The 21,424-nt window shown below is 44.1% G+C and overlaps 2 protein-coding genes and 1 long non-coding RNA gene across 4 annotated transcripts; 1 reads left to right on the top strand and 2 right to left on the bottom strand.

Annotated features, from left to right (window-relative positions):
- Nucleotides 1–6,018: 6,018 nt before the first annotated feature.
- Nucleotides 6,019–13,886, bottom strand: LOC146441081 (nucleoporin NUP42-like). Its single transcript, XM_085050916.1, has 7 exons — nucleotides 13,726–13,886; nucleotides 12,139–12,391; nucleotides 10,423–10,517; nucleotides 10,025–10,101; nucleotides 8,038–8,124; nucleotides 6,843–6,927; nucleotides 6,019–6,708 (listed from the first exon to the last, which is right to left on the bottom strand). The coding sequence occupies exons 1-7, from the start codon at nucleotides 13,832–13,834 to the stop codon at nucleotides 6,095–6,097; spliced, it is 1,320 nt and encodes a 439-aa protein (XP_084907042.1). The 5' UTR covers nucleotides 13,835–13,886; the 3' UTR covers nucleotides 6,019–6,094.
- On the top strand, nucleotides 13,882–20,953 carry LOC146441080 (uncharacterized). 2 transcript variants are annotated; one of them, XR_014849782.1, is made up of 3 exons: nucleotides 13,882–14,052; nucleotides 16,043–16,202; nucleotides 19,994–20,953. It is a non-coding gene; the product is annotated as an uncharacterized LOC146441080 (long non-coding RNA). The 2 variants fall into 2 exon arrangements; XR_014849783.1 differs by lacking the exon at nucleotides 19,994–20,953 and adding an exon at nucleotides 19,175–19,375.
- Nucleotides 17,359–21,090, bottom strand: LOC146441079 (nucleoporin NUP42-like). Its single transcript, XM_085050917.1, has 4 exons — nucleotides 20,947–21,090; nucleotides 19,364–19,450; nucleotides 18,168–18,252; nucleotides 17,359–18,033 (listed from the first exon to the last, which is right to left on the bottom strand). Exons 3-4 carry the CDS (start codon nucleotides 18,202–18,204, stop codon nucleotides 17,465–17,467), a joined length of 606 nt encoding a protein of 201 aa, XP_084907043.1. The 5' UTR covers nucleotides 18,205–18,252; nucleotides 19,364–19,450; nucleotides 20,947–21,090; the 3' UTR covers nucleotides 17,359–17,464.
- Nucleotides 21,091–21,424: the final 334 nt, after the last annotated feature.

The raw sequence follows: 21,424 nt of genomic DNA, 5'->3' as shown, positions 1-21,424 counted from the left end.
GATAGTTATCAGACACAAACAATTAAGCAACTGTTTGCAGATAGACTACAGTTATTCCCATGTGGAGGCCCAGATGTGTCTCCTCCTTCCCTGGGTTGCACACCTCATTCATGACAAAATGCTGGTGCCTCCTCTGCCCCCAGAGCACTGAATGGGTGGGGACTGGAGCACAAACCAGACAGGAAGGTACCTCACTGTATCAGTGGTCTTTAGGAGAAAAGAAACCTTTAGATGTGTTTCAGACAACTGTCTGGAGAACCAGAAACACTCTCCTGTTGGCATCAGGGGGGAGCTTTAGTACCCCTGAGTTTCTAGGTGTACTAGTCCTGAGGTGTACAGGCAGAGGCAGCTGTCTGGGAAGAACAAGCAGGAGGGGTTGACCATTGGTTATAGAGTATGATCAAAGGTTAAGTGGGTATCATTTTGCTAGAAATGCCATGTGATATGGAGTTTAAATATGCGAGTAGAGGGCACTGATGGGACAGAACCTTGAAACAGCATGAGCTGGAAAGACAGGTCATGCTGTTGCTGTATCAGCACTCACTGTGATGTATAGCTCTGCTTGTGTGCTCGGGCTGGCTTGGAGGTGTCTCAAATCATGAATGCTGTGTCCTGATATCATGAAAGTTCCCACACAGGCTTCAGGCAGAGGCAGAGACTTCTGGAGAGGAGGGGCTCCTGGTGGCCATTTCCCTCTGCAAAATGTGCATGGGGAGGCCCAAGGAGTCATGACTCTACGTATGCAAACACAGGGGACATTGTGTGCAAGAGCTTGGGGGAGTGGGAGGCACAGGGGGCAGGGAGTAAAGAAATCAGTCTCCACAAAGTCAGGTAGCTTAGACAGAGACAGAGATGTCTGAAGCAGACTCCAGGCAGAAGCATCTGCACTAAAATTTGAAAAGGCCTTATCTCAAGGCAGGCAGATGTGCCTGCAGGCTGGGTCTCTCTTTTAGGCTCTGCCAAACTCCTGGGGTGAAGTTCGAGCAGCGCTTCACTTTGCCTGCTGGCCCCCAGCCCATGGGAGCTCCTGAGCAAGGCTATGGGAGAATGCTGAAGGCTCTCTTCTGCCCCAAAGAGTTCATGTATCCTGAATACAGAAGGTTCTTTTCCACCTCATCCATTGTCCATTTATCTTATAGGAACAGTAAGTGATACTAACCTTTTTTTTTTTTAAATGCAACCCATGGTTATAAAATTTTATTTGATTTTTGTATTATTTGTATTTAGTTCTATTTCATCATTGCAGATACTTCAAGAGAAACCCATACTTACAGCAGTAAACTACAGTAACAAAATTTCATGTGCCTATAAAGAGTGCTTTAAAACTGAAGTGCATTACAAGCCAGAGCTGCGCAGATGTCCATCAGAAAACCACCACAGCATTGGGTAGCCTTTTCTCTGATAGCAAATGTTGCTTGCTTGATTCACACAGGAGGGTTGGTTTATTTTGTATAATTAGAACTAATCTAGCTAGTTTGTAAGGCCATATGCAATGGGAATGTTTCATGTGACTTGCAAAGATAAGGCTCCACTGAAGACTTACAGAAGCCTTCCTTGATGTTGACCAGAATGCATTTAGTTTGCTAAGAACCCACTGCTACAACAAAACAGAAATTCAGGTGGAGCAGGATATATTGCTGCAGGTACTTTAAAACCACCAGATTGCATTTCTGATGACGACGATGCAATTAGCAACGTAACAGATCTGTTTGCTGGAAAGGCAAAGGCATAAAACTTGTTTCTTATGTCCCTCGTGTGACATGGTAAGAACAAATCCTACTGGCTGTGGTGGAAAGACAAAGCAATCCATGTACCTGAAGAAAAATGTTGATCTGCCTACTGACATTTAAATCTTGATCTTCTTGCTCTTCTTCCCTCCATTTTAAGATCTGGTTTTGTTTTTTTGCAGGAGGGTAAGTCCCACCAAGGAGCCTGTTGCGTGATACTGAAAATTTGCAGAGTGTTGGAGATTAAATAAGCATATTGCCTAAGGCTGAGCTGCTAAGAACATCTCTATTTGTTTGCTTACCTATTCTTAACAGGAGAACCAGGCAATTGCGAGTGAGAGTTTCAGAGCAAGTGTAAGTTTCAAGACCAAGAGGCATATTCACTCCCAGGATTAGAGAGTTAATCTGCCTCTTTAAAGTCAATGGAGAGAGGTTCCCTCTTTATGGCCAGCCTCCTCAATCATTGCCAGGAGAAGTGCCAGGCATATATAGATGCCTGCCCCAAATACTCAGTGTTGCAATCCTGTCACTCTCTGCAGAAGTGTTGGTATGTTTTGGTTCAAAGGGAAGGGATCAAATCTACTTATGCTGACTGCTGCATCCCCGAGGACATGTACTGTTAGTCCTGACAAGCAGGGACTTGGTTCTTGTGTTTTGGTTTTGGCTTGGCCAGATCTTAACAGAGGTGTACAACAGGACTTTTCCAGGTGGGAAAGTTCCCATCTAAGATAAGTCTGTGGAAGTAGCACAATACTCTGGTTACTAGAATGCCTTCAAAAGTCCTGTTTTCTCCTTCCTGAGAGGGTACCTTTTCAAAAAGACAGCTCATTCTATGTCACAGCCTCTGCTTTCACCAAGCAATTAACATTGAGCTCTTAAGTTCACTCCTAAATTCTCATTTCCAATGGCTTTGCTTGCAGCTCTCTGGCAATTGCAGGCTCAGAACTAAGTGCAGCATTACTGTAGCCATAGGAGATTCCTACAGCTCAAACTACATTTTACTGAATGTAGTATCTGAACCACCATGGCTTCAGATCTCACTTACTGTCAGCATCTTTCAACTCCACAGTTTGCTCCCATTCTCTGAACACTAGTAGTCCAGACCTTTCCTTCCACTTACATTAGGCTTATATTGGGTCAAATATAATTAGATATCTACTTGAATTGTCTAAATCAAATTTGTGGCTTTCTTCTTCCACTATTGCCCAGGTAAATGTCTCTATCCTCTACATGAGGACATGGGAGGTGGACTAGAAACAAAAGCATTCACTCATAGATGTTTCTGATTAATCACTAACCTTAATCATGGCCACATAAACATCTGAAACCTCCTAAATGCTCGTATCAAATGCCTTACTAAAAGCCAGTTGATCTGTCTTTACAATCTCAAGTTATTTGTAACTGTCAACAAATTAAGTACCTTTGCTCACTGACGTATGTTATTTCCCCAGTTTGCTAGCACATCCCTAGTGTTCTGCCACTTATCTGAGTGATATCACTTACCAGACCTGTAGCAAGTCCATTATCTGATTCCCTTACTGACCAGTACACCAAATTATCTGGATTCCCACTATGCTGCAGTAAGCTCACATTTCACAAATATTTTCTTACTTATTTTCATCAGTTACTGCATTATATCCTCATTGATTTTCAACCATCCCTCGTTTCAAGTACTTTTTAAATAGATTTCCACTATTTCAGAGTTATCAATCTCACGTCAGTGTTCCTGTATTAATAGGCTTTTCATATTCCTTTCTGTCCCCAGGCACATTTATGAAAGCTCTTCTTTCTTCAGCCTTCTGGTCGTTGCTAATTTATTGTTGTGGATGCCCTTAGCTTGTTCTCTGTGGCTTCAATCTAGTCAGCTGATTGTTTGCAGTCTATCTTCCCTCATTCAGTGTAAGGCTACCATGCCACTTGCTGCTGTATGTTGTGAAAATACAGAGCATGTGGCTACTGCAATGTTTAATTTTTAAGACCTAATTGTAATGCTTTCTAAGGTTCATGGGCTTTTTTTCTTCTCAGCTGCTAAATCATATTTTGAGATCTGCCAGTTCTCCTAGTATGGGAGAAAAAAGGACAGAGAAAATTCCACTTGTTAGATGCTGGGTTGCTTACTCAGCTGGGGCAGTGAAGAGTTTTTCTCCTGTATACAGTCAGTCTCAAGTGCTGCTGTCTGGGGATTAATCCATGATCTCTTGAAAACCAAAACTTCATTCTTCAAATTAGTTGTTTGTACCACACGGCAGGAATTTCAGTGACTCATAAATCCTGTTATTTCAAAGTAAAGGAAGTACTTGAAAATACCACGTGGAGCTTGAATGTTCCAGCCTATTTCACAGACCAAGATTTTCTGCTAATCAGGACATTACACATCTTTGCTTGGACATTCACCTCATGTTTCCTGTTCTAAAGTGAGATACAGTAAGTGACACCTGTGAGTTTGCTGCCACCCTATATGTGTTTTTATACACAATGTTATGACTTCCTGGAGAGCAGCCATATACCAAACGAATGAAAAAGCAGTTGCAAAAGGAAGTTTAAAAAATGAAAGAATTGTAATTAATAGAGGGTATTATTTAGCTTCCTTTGTGCTAGCAACCAGCTTTGATATCAAGTATACTAAAAGCAGAAAAGGATGAACAACAACAAAAAAAAGAAATACAGAGCAAATATTGGGATAGATTGCTTTGGTCTAACAAATTGACAATTTGTTGCCTACTTTCTGCAGTTTAGTGAGCCCCCTAGAGTAATACTATTCCCTTCTCTTCTATCCTACCCTTATCCCTACTTCTGCAGCCAAACACACAGCTTGCCCTTTGCTAGGTACACACTGCTCCCTGCCTTTTCAGATGCTCAGAAGCCCATTTGTGAAAACACCAAATCTTAGTATTTCTGTCATTTTCAAAAAATTTTTCTTTTGAGGGAGAGATGGTCTAAAAAAATGCATTTGATGAAATTTTTTATTTCTTGTCACCTGAATTAGAAATACCTCACTGAATCTTTCTGGTTTTTAATGGCAAGGTGACCTAACATTTAAAAATTCCTTTCTTCCTCTAGGTCTCCCTAGGTTAGAAGGATGTTTGAGAACATCTAGCCAATATTCTTTGGGTATGTACAGGAATATTCAGAATATTCAGATTTTTTATGGCATTCCAATTTTTTTTTAAGCAAAAGTACTTCCATTTAAAAAAGCATGTGCACTTTTAAGCCTAGAAAGCTCCTAAAACAGATTAGCAGCAACAGCCTGATTGGATACGTAACACCTGAAAGTTTCTGCTACATCTACACTGAGCACACACATTGAGGAACCTGGATTTCCATGAAGTCGGCAGAGTGTCTACCCCTAGCCTACCATTCTAGATGTCGTTCCAATTTTTCCCAGTGTTTTAGCAAGCCAGTATCTGATGGAGCTGTGGTTGGATACACGACATTAGTGAAGTTTTATGTAGGAGCACAAGGTCCACAGCGAGCCCTACATGTTAGGGAAACCATCAATTCAGTTATATGTATCCTGGAGATAACTTTTGCATTCTTCTTAAAGATGAGGCCTAGCAATTTTAGATCACTAAGGGGAGGGACTGGTCAAGTGCAAATGTTCTCCTTCCCTGAGTCTAGGACATCCTCTGGAAGATTCCGGACTCCTGCTTTAGAGTGTCTTGGCAACAAAATTGATGCTGTAACAACAGGACTTCAGGAAAGGTAATGTTAACATATCCACCCATCAAGTTTTGAGAACCAGACAAAATGCCAGCAGTTCACAGAAAGGCAGTTTTGCAATTGCTTGCTGAGTTTCACCTATGTGGTGTCCAAATAACAAGCCACAAGCTCCTTCTTCAGGATGAATGCTTTCAGGGCTGTCCTCTCCCAACTGCATGACATTCCTGCAGGCTTGATGACCTCAGGCAAAATTACTAACAGCCGAATTGTGTCAACTGGCACAGGAAAACGGCTCCAGGGACAGAAGAGTGAGATGTGGCACAGAACACACAGAGGCCATCCCTCTCTCTCAATCACACAATCCTCCAATGCTGCACAATCCCTCAAAGAGGCAGAAGACAAGCTGTCTAACAACAGGCAGATTTGCACTGCACCTGTCTTTTTGGATTCACAATAGGACGTAAATACTTGACTGAAGCACTTTCTTTTTACATCACTTTTTATATACAGTGTTTCCCCAGAATTTCACAATATGGCAAAGACAAGGGAATGTTCCATTTATTTTCAACAGTTCATTTCTCAGATGTAAAAGGTCTGTCCCAAAGGAACTAAGAAATTATAAAATACAATGTTCACATGTTTATACCTACAAGTTTATTCCTGCAGGAGACTTGAGAGATGAAACAATATTAGCATTTTATTTCATTTCAAAACATATTACTTCTGAATAAACTTACAAGATCGTGAACATTTAAAAGTTCCAATGGTGGTGGCTTAAGAGGAATCTTTCCTATCGTGAACTCCTTTGCTTCAAATTGTTGCCACTCTTCAGCTGATAATTCGCTCTTGGGTGTGAATAACTTCTCTGAGGCAGGGCTGGTGTTGGTGGCTGCAGCAGACACTGAGGTGACAAGATGTCCAAAGGCACTGGCACTCTGTCCAAATAAAGCACTGCTCGAAGGTGAGGCAGAAGTGGCTACAGTGGCATTAAAACCTCCAAAGGCTGGCAGAGCAGGGGTGCTTGCAGAGTTCACAGCAGAAGCACTGCCAAAGCCTGAAAAGCCAGAAGTCCCAAAGCCACCAGCTGTGGCAGCTGCTTTAAAGGAGAAGGAGGCTGCAGATGGAGCAGCCAGGCTGCCAAACCCAACGGACTGGGCTGCGCTAGAAGTGGACGTCGCCCCAAATGCAGGAGCATTTCCAGCAGCAGAAGAGCTCCCAGCAGCAGGGCTGCTCCCAGAGGATGCTGAACTGAAGGGGCTGGAACTGGTTTTAAAGGAGAAACTGCTGGCACTGGTACTGCTGCAGCTGCTCACAGGAAAGCCTGCAAGTAGACAATTTATAAAAACATATTAGAACGGGTACCTCAGGGATACTAAACCACTGCCGTATTTCAAAGATGCACCTGCAAACAACAGAGAATGTTTCTATGTTTTGGTTCTTAGGACAGGAACTTACTTGACAGCCCAAAGCTTGAGGTTTGCTGTCCTCCCATTCTGAAGGCAGGTGCTGATTGAGTGCCTGTGGTCTTGAAAGCAGAGAGCTGAAAAAATTCCAGAGACATGCATAAAAACTAGATTCCAAAACAGGGCACTCTCTTTCAATAACTATTTGAAACAAAAATAGAGCTGCCCAGTCCTACTGAATCCAACTGAGACCACACTGGACAGCAATCACTCCTCACAACTGCATGCTCTGGCAGTGCTTTAAGTGCTCTAAAGCCATATGCACTCTTCTCTGCAAAACCCTCCAGAAATGCAAATCTGTTACAACTGATAGATTTTTGCCTGTCAGTTAATGGCCTGATCACCTCTGGCAGCTCTCATTCTCACCTCTTACTCTCAGGTTGTGCTCTGGGACTGTATTTAGGGCACAGCTTAGACTCACTCTGCTCTCTCTCTTTGGCACATCCCACCTCCTGCAGTAAAGCCCAAATCCTGCTTGTCCACCTTCAGCATTGAACAGACCAAGGGCTGGGATCATATTACTCAACCTTTAATGCACTTCATGCACACTCCACTGAATAAAGCCACTTCCTCTGTCTCCCTGACTATTTCATATTGGCTTTAACTCAAGCATTTGCTTCTGAAAAACACCTCCACTCAGAGGGGTTTGTCACCTTCCCAGGACTAATAACTCTTTCTATCTTCAAATGTTATCCAAAGAGGTTCTCTCCCACCTGTCTCTCAATTCTGGCATAACCCAAATGCTCTGTTTATCCTGAGGTGGCCTGGAGAGCAATCCTGGTCTGGTCTGCTGATTCTCTCTTGGAAGAGTCAATATCAGCACATGGAAAAAATGGTGGGGTGGGGTGGGGATTGGCCTCTTCCAGGTCATGTACATGACCAGATCCCAAACATCAGCTCTGGTTATTTTCATGTGGTTTGCAATGAGAGTATTCCAAAGCTGGGATCCAGCTGCTGCCTTGTTAACATAGAACCATCCCATACCCTTTTTTCCTCAGTTAACTGAAGGGGTCTAGAATACCCACCTGCAATTCACCGATTTCAGGACTCCAGAGAATATGCCCAGGTGGCACATCACAGTTGGCACATCTCGGAAGTCTTTGTAATCGTAATTAACATGTGTGTAAATTAATTAATTAAAAAATGACATCAGGCACAGAGACATATTGCCATTTGTGAACACTTACCAAAGCTGCTTTTGTTGATGCATTTAAAGCTTTCAACTGAAGCAGTCGATTTTTCCATTGTAGCGCTAACTTTTGGACTGCATCTATCTGAAAAGTGGGAAAGAAAAGTATGTTTTTATTACTGAAGACTTAAAAACAAAAGCGTCATCTGTCAATTGAATGGAAAATAGATATCTAGAATTAGAAAAGAAATTTCATTAACCCAAGAAGATATTTTCTTTCCTGAGACTTCAAGGTGAGGAGTTGACCTCTTTGTTTTTAACAGAGAATTCCTTTAAACTCTTACTACTGTCCTTAAATCAACCCTTTTACTTTACATAGAGATAATATTTTTAAAATGTTCTGGTGCTTTTCAAATCCAAGTTCTATCTCTTTCTGAATTAGATGCTTGCGGAAAAAGGTGGTATGAGATATGTAAGTCTTAAATATATCAGAACAGACTCTTCAATCTTGCCTTTCCACTTATGTACTCACTCACAAAGTTGAAGTCCTAAGATTTGCCTTAGCTTCTTCCACATTTTCAGAAAAAAAATACCCACTTTTAACACACTGGAATTCAGAACAGTTTAACAGTATCATCCTAAAATAATTTTGATGAAATTAACTTCTTTAAATTAAATCAACCCCCTTAGTGTGATCCATCAGATAACTGCACAGAACAGTGCAGCAATAAATACTATCTGTGTCTTGATAACTGTAATTTAATATTAAACAAAAGACTGGAAAGTCTTCAAACAACCTTTCAGGAATTTCAAACCTGAATTTCCTACATTTATACTTAAATTTAGCAACAGATCTAATTTGATGCCTGGCCTAATTGAATTTTCCTTGAAATCTAAACAAGTAAAACACCTAATGTCACATATGCCTGTAAAAAGTGAATGAGTAATCTTTTTGCACACAAATTCCTTAATTTTTCAAAAGAGTCTTACATCACAAACATCAATAATTCTTTTGTGTCTAGTCACATGCTGCAGAATCAGGTTGCTTGGTATCTGTTCTTGTACAACAAACTGGAAAATTCGGATTTTGTGCCAGTTTAAGAATAGAAACATGGAAAAGACATGCTGTACTTGAACATTTTGTAAGAGAACTGAATCATACAGTTACCATCTATATACTGAGAGTTAGGAAAACTTGCATTTACTGCTCTCAAACTTGCATTTACTGCTTTGATAAGATTACAACTTATTTTTTGTTTTCAGTAGCCATGTATAGCATACTGTTTATTATTTGTTAGTACTTATTATTTAGGTTTATTATTTTAATTGAAGTTTTTTAAAAATTATGTATCTCTTGTCTCTAAATTCAGTTCTGGTAAATCTAAACATATGAAGCAAGAGTGGTGACAAGACCAATTCCTTCTGTAACATACAATCAAGAAGAAGAGGAAAGAGTGGAATGTAGCTTGAATTAATTTGGACTTGCATCTATCCATCAGCCTTATTTGCTTCCTGGCACAACATTAAACTCTGCTAGCTTCCTTGATATTGATAGGATCACAAAGAAGGAATGATACATTTATATTGAGAGATGTTTCATATAAAAACATATGCCTTACTTCCAAATGAGTTTATACATATCTATTTCTAGAAAAGAAGTATCTGCTATTTTCATCATTAATTCCCTGCAACAAAGGTATATAAAAGAACAAGGTCAAATGAGCTTGCCCAGTCTTCTATTTAAAGCAACAAATAACCACCTATAATAATCAAACTGACTAACAGCATATGAGGTATTAAACTTTTGAGACAGGATTCAAGTAACTTCTAGAAATAACACACAGGAGCAGGGACAAGATTAAGTCAAGGAGTGTCTAGCAGTTATTATTGCATTCACTTTGGTGCAAAGCAAGCTAAAATTATTTTCGCATTCTAATCATCTCCTAGAGTTGGGAGATAAATGAATCAAGAGTTGCCACCTGAAGAGTGGTAACATGTCCTGTCCCAGGAGTGTCCACACCAGCCAACATTTTTTAAATACTTACGTAATTCCCAATGATATTGTTTGCTCTGCTCTCATAATACTCCAGACGCAGCTCTTCTGGCGAGACATCTGAAAAGCCTGCAAGGACAGGAATAGTCAAAGACCTCCAAGGAAACACGTTCATACTTCCAACTGCCATCTACATCTACAAAGACATGGATCTTGGTACATTGTCTGTCTTAACAGAGTTATAGTCGGAGACAGAAAAAAAGATTCATTAGAGAATGTCAGAGGTGTGAACATCCAAAATGAATTGGCCATCATTTAATATTCCTTTCTGTTGTATCACCAGGCAAATCATCACCTTGTAAATAGTTGCGCAGAGATACAACAGTGTGGGCAAGTCACAGAAACATCCTGAACAGCAGCAGCACGCAACAACCTAAAAACATTTCCTACCTGAGACATTCAGCTTTTCCTTCATTGGTGAGTAACATGAAAATATCCATTGTCCAGAAGACTCCCAAATTTCCATGTCTTTCACTACACATTCACTAGCAAACAAAACAAAATCACAGATGAAGGTGAAATTACATGGTCAAAACAAAAATGCCAGTAACAATTCCCTAGTTTGAATCCAAGTTCACAGTCAAAAACCTGCTACCATGAAAACCAAGCATTTTCTAAATGTAATCTTAAAAAAAAGTAATGGAAAGTGTGTCCACAACCTTGCTTCTTTGGGAAATCACACTGTCTGCTGCTTCTCAGTACCTGTCCTGCAATTGCAGATGCTGGTCACTCTTAATTGACTGTAACATATGCCTCTGTGAAACCAGGTTTCAATAGTTTTGCTGTTGGCAGAAAAGTTTGTTATCTTAAGTGTCAGGAAAACAAAGTAAAATAATTCATTTTCTTAGAGGGGTTCTGACTTCTTATTTTCAAGCACTGAGATCTGTTTCCTTCCTTGTCCTCCTACCCACAACTTAAATACCACACCATCTTACTAATATCACAGTTGTCTCTCTGCCCAGCTGTCCTGTTCCGCTCTAAAAGGGGGACTTGGGAAAGATTCTTTTAATGGATTTTTCGGACAAAAAAACCGAAGCACCAACGAAGCAATATTATATCTGAAAACTGTTTATTGGTAAAGAAACCCAAGGGGGACAGGAAAAGGAACAAAGAGGGAAAGAGAGACAGAGACAGAAAGAGAATACTGGGCAAATCGCTCCCACTGTACCCCGGGAGCCCTGTCAATGAGAGTTTGGCAGATGGAGTGTGCGCTGCGAGCTGCTAGTCTGCGTGGCTCCCGTGGTGACAGCACAGGAACAGGACTCGAGGCAGTCAGGGTCGGAGCATGGTGGCTGCAGACAGCTCCGGGCTGGGTGCAGGCAGGGTGCAGACAGCTCCGGGCTGGGTGCAGGCAGGGTGCAGGCAGCGACAGCTCTGGGCTGGGTGCAGGCAGAGTGCAGGCAGGGGTGGCTCCGTCGTTGGACAAACAGCAATCACGAGGTTGTCCCGGCGACGGAGCTGCCTCGGGCAAGCAGCAAAGCAGAGCAGGACACGGGCAGACAGGACAGCCAGGAAAAGAGTGGATTGCAGGGAGAAAAATGCGAAGGGGGTGAGGGGGACAGAGCTGACCCTCCGGGCAAACCCCTGCTCCCTCCAAGAAACCCAAAGAAAATTGCTCCAGTTGTGACGCAGCTAACTGCTTTTATATGCTCGGCCCTCCTATAGCGTGCCTTCCCGCGCACTTTTCCCGCGCGGTTTTTCCCCGGGCATCCGGGGATCTGATCCACCAGTGAGAGGGGCATGGCTTGCAGAGCAGTAGTGGAAGCTTCCTCCCTCCTGACTGCTGCCAGGTGAAGCCTCTCGGGGGACAGAGCTCCCAGATGTATAAAGCCCCTAAAGTAATTTTTTCACTTCATGTAGAACACATGTTGAGGCATAAATAAAAATTAGATTGGGCTCTCACACCAGCCCAGGTCTCAAACAAGGATCACTTCCTCCCCATGCCTGCATCATTCCAGAGGATGAAATCAAGTCATGTTCTCTATGTTTCTTCCTATGCCCCAGCTTTCTCCTCATGATCCTGTCCTCTGCATTATCTCCAGGAAGTCAGTAAGCTTTCAACCTGTTCATTCTAAATGCTTTCAGTTAGATAGCACTGTAACTTACAGAAGTCTCTCCTCTTCATCTTTAGAGCCATCAGCAACACTTTGACTGTTGGCTAATGCTGAGAATCTGTTCTGTGAAAAGTCTGCATTTCTGCTGCTGCTGCCTGATGATCCAAAGTCAGAGGAGCCAAAGAACCCTCTTCCGTGATCTCTGCTGCCACCCCATGTATCAGACTTGAACGTAGATGGCTGGATAACATTGCTGTATCTCTGGTTAGAGGTACCCCAGCCTCCTCCTCCTCTTCCGCTAGTAACTTCCAATTAAAAAAAGGCAAACAAAAAAGCAAAAACCAGAAACTTTTAATCATTACGATATGAATTAGCATCAACAAAAGCTATAACTAGTCTTATACTGGCAACAAGAAGTTTGAAATGAAAATGCAGTTTTTTCCTAATGAGTTAACCTCATCATTTAGTCAGTTTAAACTAGTGACTTACCCAGGGCAGTTCCCAAGTCCTACATCTCAAATGGAATCACGAAACAGTTTGGGTTGGAAGGTGCTTTTAAACATCATCTAATCTGATCTCTCCCTGTGCCTTAATGAGCAGAGACACCTTCAACTAGATTACCATGCTAACAACAATTTGTGGCACTGCAGAAAGTCACTGGCTCAGTTTTGCTTAGGTCATTTCATGAAGTAACTAGCCCAGCAGAAAAAAAATTACATTTAACTCACCATACATTTATGTTAGGGGCTCCTGCCTCTGTAACTACAGCAGGGTCTCTGCTCCAGCACAGGGAGCTCCCGAGTTTCATTTTGAGACCTCGGACACACTTGTGTGTGTGTGCATGTGTTACAGGCTAACCCCGACCCTCCTTCCAGCAGGAATAAGGACAAGTGGCTGCAGTGAATTCCTGCTGTGCCATCACTGCAGCCCTCAGCTCCCTGTCGTGCCCTCCTCCTTCCCAAGCTCCCAAACACCCAGAGACGATGCGAATGCAAACAGCCTTCACTCGGTACAACACACAACTGCTGGAAACTTGCTCGCTGCTCATGACAACAGTTTCCCAAGCCGCTTTCCCACGGCCGTGTGGCACATCCCAAAGTCACAAAATCACAGCATCCATTAGGTTGAAAAAGGCTTCTGAGACCACCGAGTTCGGCCTGTGACCAAACACCACCGTGCCAACTAGACCATGGCACTGAGTGCCACATCCAGTCTTTCCTTAAAGATCTCCAGGGACGGTGACTCCACCAACTCTCTGGGCAGCCCATTCCAATGTTTCCTAACCCTTTCTGTGAATGTCTAACCTAAAGGTCCCCTGGTGCAGCTTAAGGCTGTGTCCCCTCCTCCTGGGACTGGCTGCCTGGGGAAAGAGGCCAACCCTCCCCCGGCTACAGCCTCCTTTCAGGTGGTTGCAGAGTGGTAAGCTCACCCGAGCCTCCTTTCTCCAGACTAACACCCCCAGCTCCCTCAGCCGCTCCTCACAGAACTTGTGCTCCAGGCCTCTCGCCAGAGCTCAGCTCCCCGAGTGCCGAACCAGAGGCTGCTGCCGACAGACCAGGCCGAGACGCGCCCCGCCCGCCCGGCTCCGGAGCTCCTGCCGGCAGCCCCGCGTCCAGCCCGCCCGCCGCAGCGACCGTACCTTGTGCCGGGGGCGCTCCGGCGCGGCCGGCTCCGCCGCGGGGGTGCTCGTTCCAGCAGCGCTCCCCGAAGCGGCAGTAGCCCCGCAGGAAGAACTGGCAGACGCCCATGGCCGCCGCTTGTCGCGCGGCTCTGACGTGCCGGACCGCCGGGCGGGCGGGGCGGGCCGGGGGCGGGCGGGGCGGGCCGGGGGCGGGCGGGGCGGGCTCCCCCCGGGAGGCCGCGGAGCTCCTGCGGCCGGGGAGAGCAGCCGGCGGAATGCGAGAGTACGGTGACTGATAAATCCAGTCAAACCGGCGGATAACGCTGTAACAAGCTGCTGATAAAGGTAAATACGGATTTGATTTGTGCTGTGCAAACCTTCAGTCACTGACACAGTAAAATAGCCGCCCCTCGGCTGTAACTGCCCCTTTCTCACATAAGCCCATTTCAGCCTGTGCAGTGAAATACTTGAGTGCTGTATCTTTACGGGTACACTAAGGAATGGATAGCCCATGGCTACAGAATCATCACAGTTGGAAGAAACTTTTAGGATCATCCACTCCAACCACCAAGCCATTACTACCACTGTACCCATAAACCACTAAAGCACATCACCCAGCACCAGATCCAGACACTTCTTAAACACCCCCAGGGATAGTGCTGCTGTCTGAAAAATCGGATTCATTACCCAGTGACAAGCCAATAATTACACATTTGAAAGACTGAATGTTTGTTTCAGAGTTGCGCAAGCCTGGGTGCTAGATGGTATTCCACAAATCAAGCACACCAACTATCAAACCTTTTTGCTATTTATGCATTTTAGCAAACAAGGGAATTAGTGTTCATTGGCTACAAGTTACACAGTTCTCTTATTAATTAGTATTCTATCTTCTATTGGTTAGTTATTCTCTTGTTTCTCATGCTAATTAGTCCCCATGCTCAGTCATTATCTTCTTGTAGGCCCAGGGGTTTCTTGGGTTGGTGGTCCATGAGTCGGTGGTCACACATCTACCCCTACCAGAATAACCTTTTACTGAGTCAGAGCTGATTGAGCACAGTTCCTGAGTTGTCTTTATTAATTTCTTCCTTGTCTTGGAGGTTCTGCCAAATGTCCTTGTGGCCTGTAACTTCTGCATTCTTTGTGTCCACTATCAGTAGTACATCTTTCTTCCCAAGCTTCGATAACCTCCCCCACGTATGAGATCACTGAAGAATGTCCAGCCCTAAACCTTAACAAGGCCATTTTACCTACAAGTAATTTGTTTTTCAAACACATAAACATCATTTAGAGCTTGCAGCTGCTATCTGTTTCAGGGATTAAATCTCCCTTCTTGTTGATTAGGCTTGAAAGTACATAAAGATCAAACATTAAACAACATCCTTTCTTAAGAAAATTTTACATATTCCACATATTGCAACAGTGACTCCACCACCTCCCTGGGCAACCTATTCCAATGCTTGACCACCCTAACAATGAAAAACATTTTTCTAATATCTAATCTGAATCTCCCCTGTCTCAGGTTAAGGCCATTTTCCTTTGATCTGTCACTGTAGGTACAGTATAGCTTCAGATTGTTGTGTCTGTATGGAAGATGTTGACCTCTTGCTGTTTGAAGTGTATAAAAGTGCATGGCTGGCACACAGAGGCTGTGCTACACTTGTGGATTCAGCTCCCAGCACCCACCTGTGCACAGCCATATAACAAATATCTCTGTGCATCAGGCACAGCATTGCCAGCTGGGGAAGGGAGGGGATTGTCTTGCTCTGCTCTGCCCTGGGGCAGCCTCACCTCAAGTGCTCTGGACAGTTTTGAGCACGTCAATATACAAAGGATATAAAGCTGTTAGAGAACATCCAAAGGAGAGCAACAAAGATGGTGAAGGGCCTCAAGGAAAAGCTGTATGAGGAGCAGCTGAGGGCACTTGGTCTGTTCAGCCTGCAGAAGACAAGACTGAGTTGCAGTCTACAACTTCCTCACAACAGGAAGTGGAGGGGCAGACACTGATGTCTCCTCACTGGTGACCAGTGACAGAAGTAAGGGAATGGTCTGAAGTGGTGTCAGGGTAGGTTTAGGTTGGATATCAGGAAAAGGTTCTTCAACCAGAGGGTAGTTGGGCACTGGAAAAAGCTCCCCAGGGAAGTGGTCACAGCACCAAGCCTGACAGAGTTCAAGAAGTGTTTGGACAATGCTCTCAGGCACATGGTGTGACTCTTGGGGATGGTCCTGTGCAGGGCCAGAAGCTGGACTTCAGTGATCCTTGTGGGTCCCTTCTAACTCAGGATATTCTTTCTATGAGCTCTAGTCTGAGTGTGAATCTACTTCTTGCACCCAGTAGAATCTCTATTTGGAAGTTCTGGGGATCCAGGTGGGACGACCAAAAGCCTTGACCAGATCATCTTGCTTCCTCTGGCAATGGAAAATTGGATCAGACAGGACTGCAGCATGTACTGACCAACTCATCAGGGGCTCCATCAAATACTCTCCAGTACCAGATGGTAATAACTTGAATGTTATTAAATTTAATGATGGGAACATGCCAATCCACAATTCTTCCCCATAGCCATCTAGAATGCATCCCAAAAAACTGGAATAAGTTTGGAATAAGTTTTTATAAGTTTTTATTTCTAGTCATGCAATGACTAGAAATAAAATGAAGAGATATTGTCATCATTGGTGGCCACCTTATAAATTGGAGTATCGGAAAAGATGTGTCATTGCAGTTTAATATTATCTTAGAGTGGATGTTGGTAAAGGGGATAAGGTTTTATGTGCAAATGTTAGTTCCCTTCATTCCACCCCCCTATAACAGCAGGATGGAGATGGATAAAGAGGATACAGCTAAAAATAAAGAGCACATGGGAAGTGAGGATTTTAGTCCTATTGTGAGCTGGACTCAGAGACATACCCAGCCACCGATAAGACAAACAGTGGGGGCAGAGCATCAGTCGTTTTTTTCTGGACATGTTCCTTGTACTACTTTTGATTTGTTGAATTGGAAATGATCTGTTGGTTCATACTGAGTACTGAAGTAATGTATCAGCTTTTGGAAACTATCATGCTGACTCATAACCCTAATTGGTGGGATATGCAGGCTATATTGAACCCTCTTTTAATGTGGAGGAAAAAGGAATGGTACTAGAGAAGGCAAAAGGATAGGCAGGTGTTGTGGGGTCTAAAATGACCCCTCCTTTTGACCTGGATTCATATGCCATTTGTGGACACGAAGAGTGAACTTACAGATGTAAACATTATGATAGTGGGGGATTTTAATAATGAGTGAAGGGGAATGGGGGAAAGTGGGAAGGCAACCCTCACAGATAATCTAGTTTCAGTAAAGTCAGAATAAAACAACAGATTTTTGATAGACAGCAAAGCCACACATTCAGTAATAACTATCAGTAAGGACCCACCAATAAAGTTACAAAACCAATTGTTGGGGCAATGGGACAGTTGCCAGTCCTACAACCCACGGAGTATAGATTTGGAGATAATAAACTGACCCAAGAGGACCTGACTGAAATATTTTTTCTTTAGACACCATATTTTTCATACAGTTTTTGCACAGTATTTCACAGGACAGTACGCAGAAGGGAATATTCTGCTTCAGTTTCAACAGTTCATCTCTCAGGTATAAAAAAATCCATCCCAAAATAACGTTCAAAAGTTTATACTTGTGCATTTCTTTCTGCAGAAGAGACTTGAGAGAGGAAATAAAAGTTAACAAAATTTCATAATAAACTTAAAAGGTCATAAGCATTTAAAGTTCCAATGGTGGTGGCTTAAGAGGAATCTTTCCTATCATGAACTCCTTTGCTTCAAATTGTTGCCACTCTTCAGCTGATAATTCGCTCTTGGGTGTGAATAACTTCTCTGAGGCAGGGCTGGTGTTGGTGGCTGCAGCAGACACTGAGGTGACAAGATGTCCAGAGGCACTGGCACTCTGTCCAAATAAAGCACTGCTCGAAGGTGAGGCAGAAGTGGCTACAGTGGCATTAAAACCTCCAAAGGCTGGCAGAGCAGGGGTGCTTGCAGAGTTCACAGCAGAAGCACTGCCAAAGCCTGAAAAGCCAGAAGTCCCAAAGCCACCAGCTGTGGCAGCTGCTTTAAAGGAGAAGGAGGCTGCAGATGGAGCAGCCAGGCTGCCAAACCCAACGGACTGGGCCGCGCTAGAAGTGGACGTCGCCCCAAATGCAGGAGCATTTCCAGCAGCAGAAGAGCTCCCAGCAGCAGGGCTGCTCCCAGAGGATGCTGAACTGAAGGGGCTGGAACTGGTTTTAAAGGAGAAACTGCTGGCACTGGTACTGCTGCAGCTGCTCACAGGAAAGCCTGCAAGTAGACAATTTATAAAAACATATTAGAACGGGTACCTCAGGGATACTAAACCACTGCCGTATTTCAAAGATGCACCTGCAAACAACAGAGAATGTTTCTATGTTTTGGTTCTTAGGGCAGGAACTTACTTGACAGCCCAAAGCTTGAGGTTTGCTGTCCTCCCATTCCAAAGGCAGGTGCTGCTTGAGTGCCTGTGGTCTTGAAAGCAGAGAGCTGAAAAAATTCCAGAGACATGCATAAAAACTAGATTCCAAAACAGGGCACTCTCTTTCAATAACTATTTGAAACAAAAATAGAGCTGCCCAGTCCTACTGAATCCAACTGAGACCACACTGGACAGCAATCACTCCTCACAACTGCATGCTCTGGCAGTGCTTTAAGTGCTCTAAAGCCATATGCACTCTTCTCTGCAAAACCCTCCAGAAATGCAAATCTGTTACAACTGATAGATTTTTGCCTGTCAGTCAATGGCCTGATCACCTCTGGCAGCTCTCATTCTCACCTCTTACTCTCAGGTTGTGCTCTGGGACTGTATTTAGGGCACAGCTTAGACTCACTCTGCTCTCTCTCTTTGGCACATCCCACCTCCTGCAGTAAAGCCCAAATCCTGCTTGTCCACCTTCAGCATTGAACAGACCAAGGGCTGGGATCATATTACTCAACCTTTAATGCACTTCATGCACACTCCACTGAATAAAGCCACTTCCTCTGTCTCCCTGACTATTTCATATTGGCTTTAACTCAAGCATTTGCTTCTGAAAAACACCTCCACTCAGAGGGGTTTGTCACCTTCCCAGGACTAATAACTCTTTCTTATCTTCAAATGTTATCCAAAGAGGTTCTCTCGCACCTGTCTCTCAATTCTGGCATAACCCAAATGCTCTGTTTATCCTGAGGTGGCCTGGAGAGCAATCCTGGTCTGGTCTGCTGATTCTCTCTTGGAAGAGTCAATATCAGCACATGGAAAAAATGGTGGGGTGGGGTGGGGATTGGCCTCTTCCAGGTCATGTACATGACCAGATCCCAAACTTCAGCTCCGGTTATTTTCATGTGGTTTGCAGTGAGAGTATTCCAAAGCTGGGATCCAGCTGCTGCCTTGCTAACATGGAACCATCCCATACCCTTTTTTCCTCAGTTAACTGAAGGGGTCTAGAATACCCACCTGCAATTCACCGATTTCAGGACTCCAGAGAATATGCCCAGGTGGCACATCACAGTTGGCACATCTCAGAAGTCTTTGTAATCGTAATTAACATGTGTGTAAATTAATTAATTAAAAAATGACATCAGGCACAGAGACATATTGCCATTTGTGAACACTTACCAAAGCTGCTTTTGTTGATGCATTTAAAGCTTTCCACTGAATTAGCCAATTTCCTCTTTGTTCTGCTAAATGTTCGACAGCATCTATCTGAAAAGAAAGTAAAAAAAGTCTATTTTTATTATCAGGGAAGTCTTTAAAAAAGAAAGAAAAAAACCCTGGAGTGTTCTGTCAACCGAACCAAAAAAAGATATTTAGAATTAGAAAAGAAGATTCACTAAATGAACAGAGAAATTTTGCTTTCCTTACACTTCAATATGAAAAGATGATTTTTTTTTGTTATTTAAATGAGATTCCTTTAAATACTGTTACTCTTGCCCTTACAGCAAGTTTTTAAGTCTTTACACAAAGAGCAAGATCAGATTGGACGGTTTGAGACCAAGATCTCAGGCTAAAGGATGATGTTATGGTAGACCATATAGACCAGCAGCTATTTTGGTATTCACTTCGGTGCACAGGATTTGAAGGATATTTTGGCATTCTGATATCTCCCAGAGTTGGGAGATAAGTAAGTCGAGTTGCCACCTCTAGAATGGTAACAAGTGTTATCTCAAAGACTGTCCCCATCAGTCAGCATATTAAAACTATTTACACATTTCCTAATTATAATGTTTGCTACCAATACTACTCCAGATGCCGCTCTTCTGAAGAGACATCTGAAAAGCCTGCAAGGACAGGAATAACCAAAAACCTCCAAGAAAACATATTCATACTTCCAACCACCCTCCATAGTTACAAAGTAATGGGCCTTGGTACATTCACTGTCCTAAAACAATTACAGTCGGAGACACAAAGCATTCATCACAGAACTTCAGAGGTGTAAACGCCCCGAATGAACTGGCAAACCGCGGCTCTCTTTGAGCAGGAATAAAGACAAGCAACTGCAGCCCTCGGCTCCCCGTCTAGTCCCTCTCCTTCCCAAAGCTCCCGAACACCCCGAGCCGCTGAGAACAGAACAGCTTTCACTGGGTACACCACACAGCTGCTTGCACGCTGCTCCTGGCAGCAGAGCTTCCCGAGCTGCTTCCCCACGGCCGCGTGGCCCATCCCGCAGTCCCTTCGGTGCCGAACCAGAGGCTGCTGCGGGCAGCCCCGCATGACACTCGGCCGGTCCGCTCTGCTCCGGAGCGCCTGCCGGCAGCGGCGGCGCGGAGCGCCCTGGACGGGCAGGGGGGCAGAGCCGGGAGCCGCCTGCAGCCCCGCGTCCAGCCCGCCCGCCCCGCCGCGCTCGGGGCACCGTGCGCCGGGGGTGAGGGTGCCCGGGCCGCGGGGATGCCCGTTCCACAGCGCCTGTGCTCGAGCCGCCCGTAGCCCCGCAGGAGCCGAAGGACGAGCTAGTCCCCCTCCCGCCCTGCCGCCGCCCAGGCGTGCCGGGGGCCATTCACCCATCAGAACAACGGGGCGCCGCGATTTGAAAAGCAGATGCAAAACAGATAAAAGAGTGTCCCATCTAAAAAGCACACAGTTCCCTCCAGAATTCCTGTAGTTCGGAATCAAGGAGTGGAGACACCAGGGACACGTTTCGTGGCTACGAGAAGGGAAAGGGCGAGGGAGAATAGAAAAAATGTCGCACCCCCTTCACTTACTGCTGAATAAAGAACGGAGTTGCAGAAACCACAATGGAAGCCGTGAGTGCATCTAGTCCTGTCTGCACAGGAAGAGTTGTCAGGGTGAGAAAGGAAACGAGGACCAAGTCTACAAAGAAGCACTGACTTTGAAAACCGGGATTTATACTAAGAATTTGGAGAAATTTCAGAACTGAAAGACTAGACATCCACAGCACCAGCGAAGTAAAGGTAGGCAAGCACCAACTTTTGAAGTTAAATCAATTGTCTCATAGAAACACATCTGAAAAAATCAGCAAGTTAGAAGAGAGGTGACAAAACTATGATCAAGCTATGAATAAAGAAGCATGGGAGCAGGATAGACATCATTTGTATAGTTTTCCAGAACTGGGAAGAGGCACACGATGTCGATGACACCAGAGCTTGATAGACTGGACTTCGAGGCTGGATGAAGATATTTACCATCACGTGGACTGGAAGAATTTACAGAATCCTGTGC

This window comes from Lichenostomus cassidix, chromosome 2 (genome assembly GCF_008360975.1).
Source record: "Lichenostomus cassidix isolate B80296 chromosome 2, HeHo_3.0, whole genome shotgun sequence".
Lineage (NCBI taxonomy): Eukaryota > Metazoa > Chordata > Aves > Passeriformes > Meliphagidae > Lichenostomus > Lichenostomus cassidix.
The sequence above is the reverse complement of the archived record's forward strand: the minus strand, read 5'-3'. Positions and strand labels throughout refer to the sequence as shown.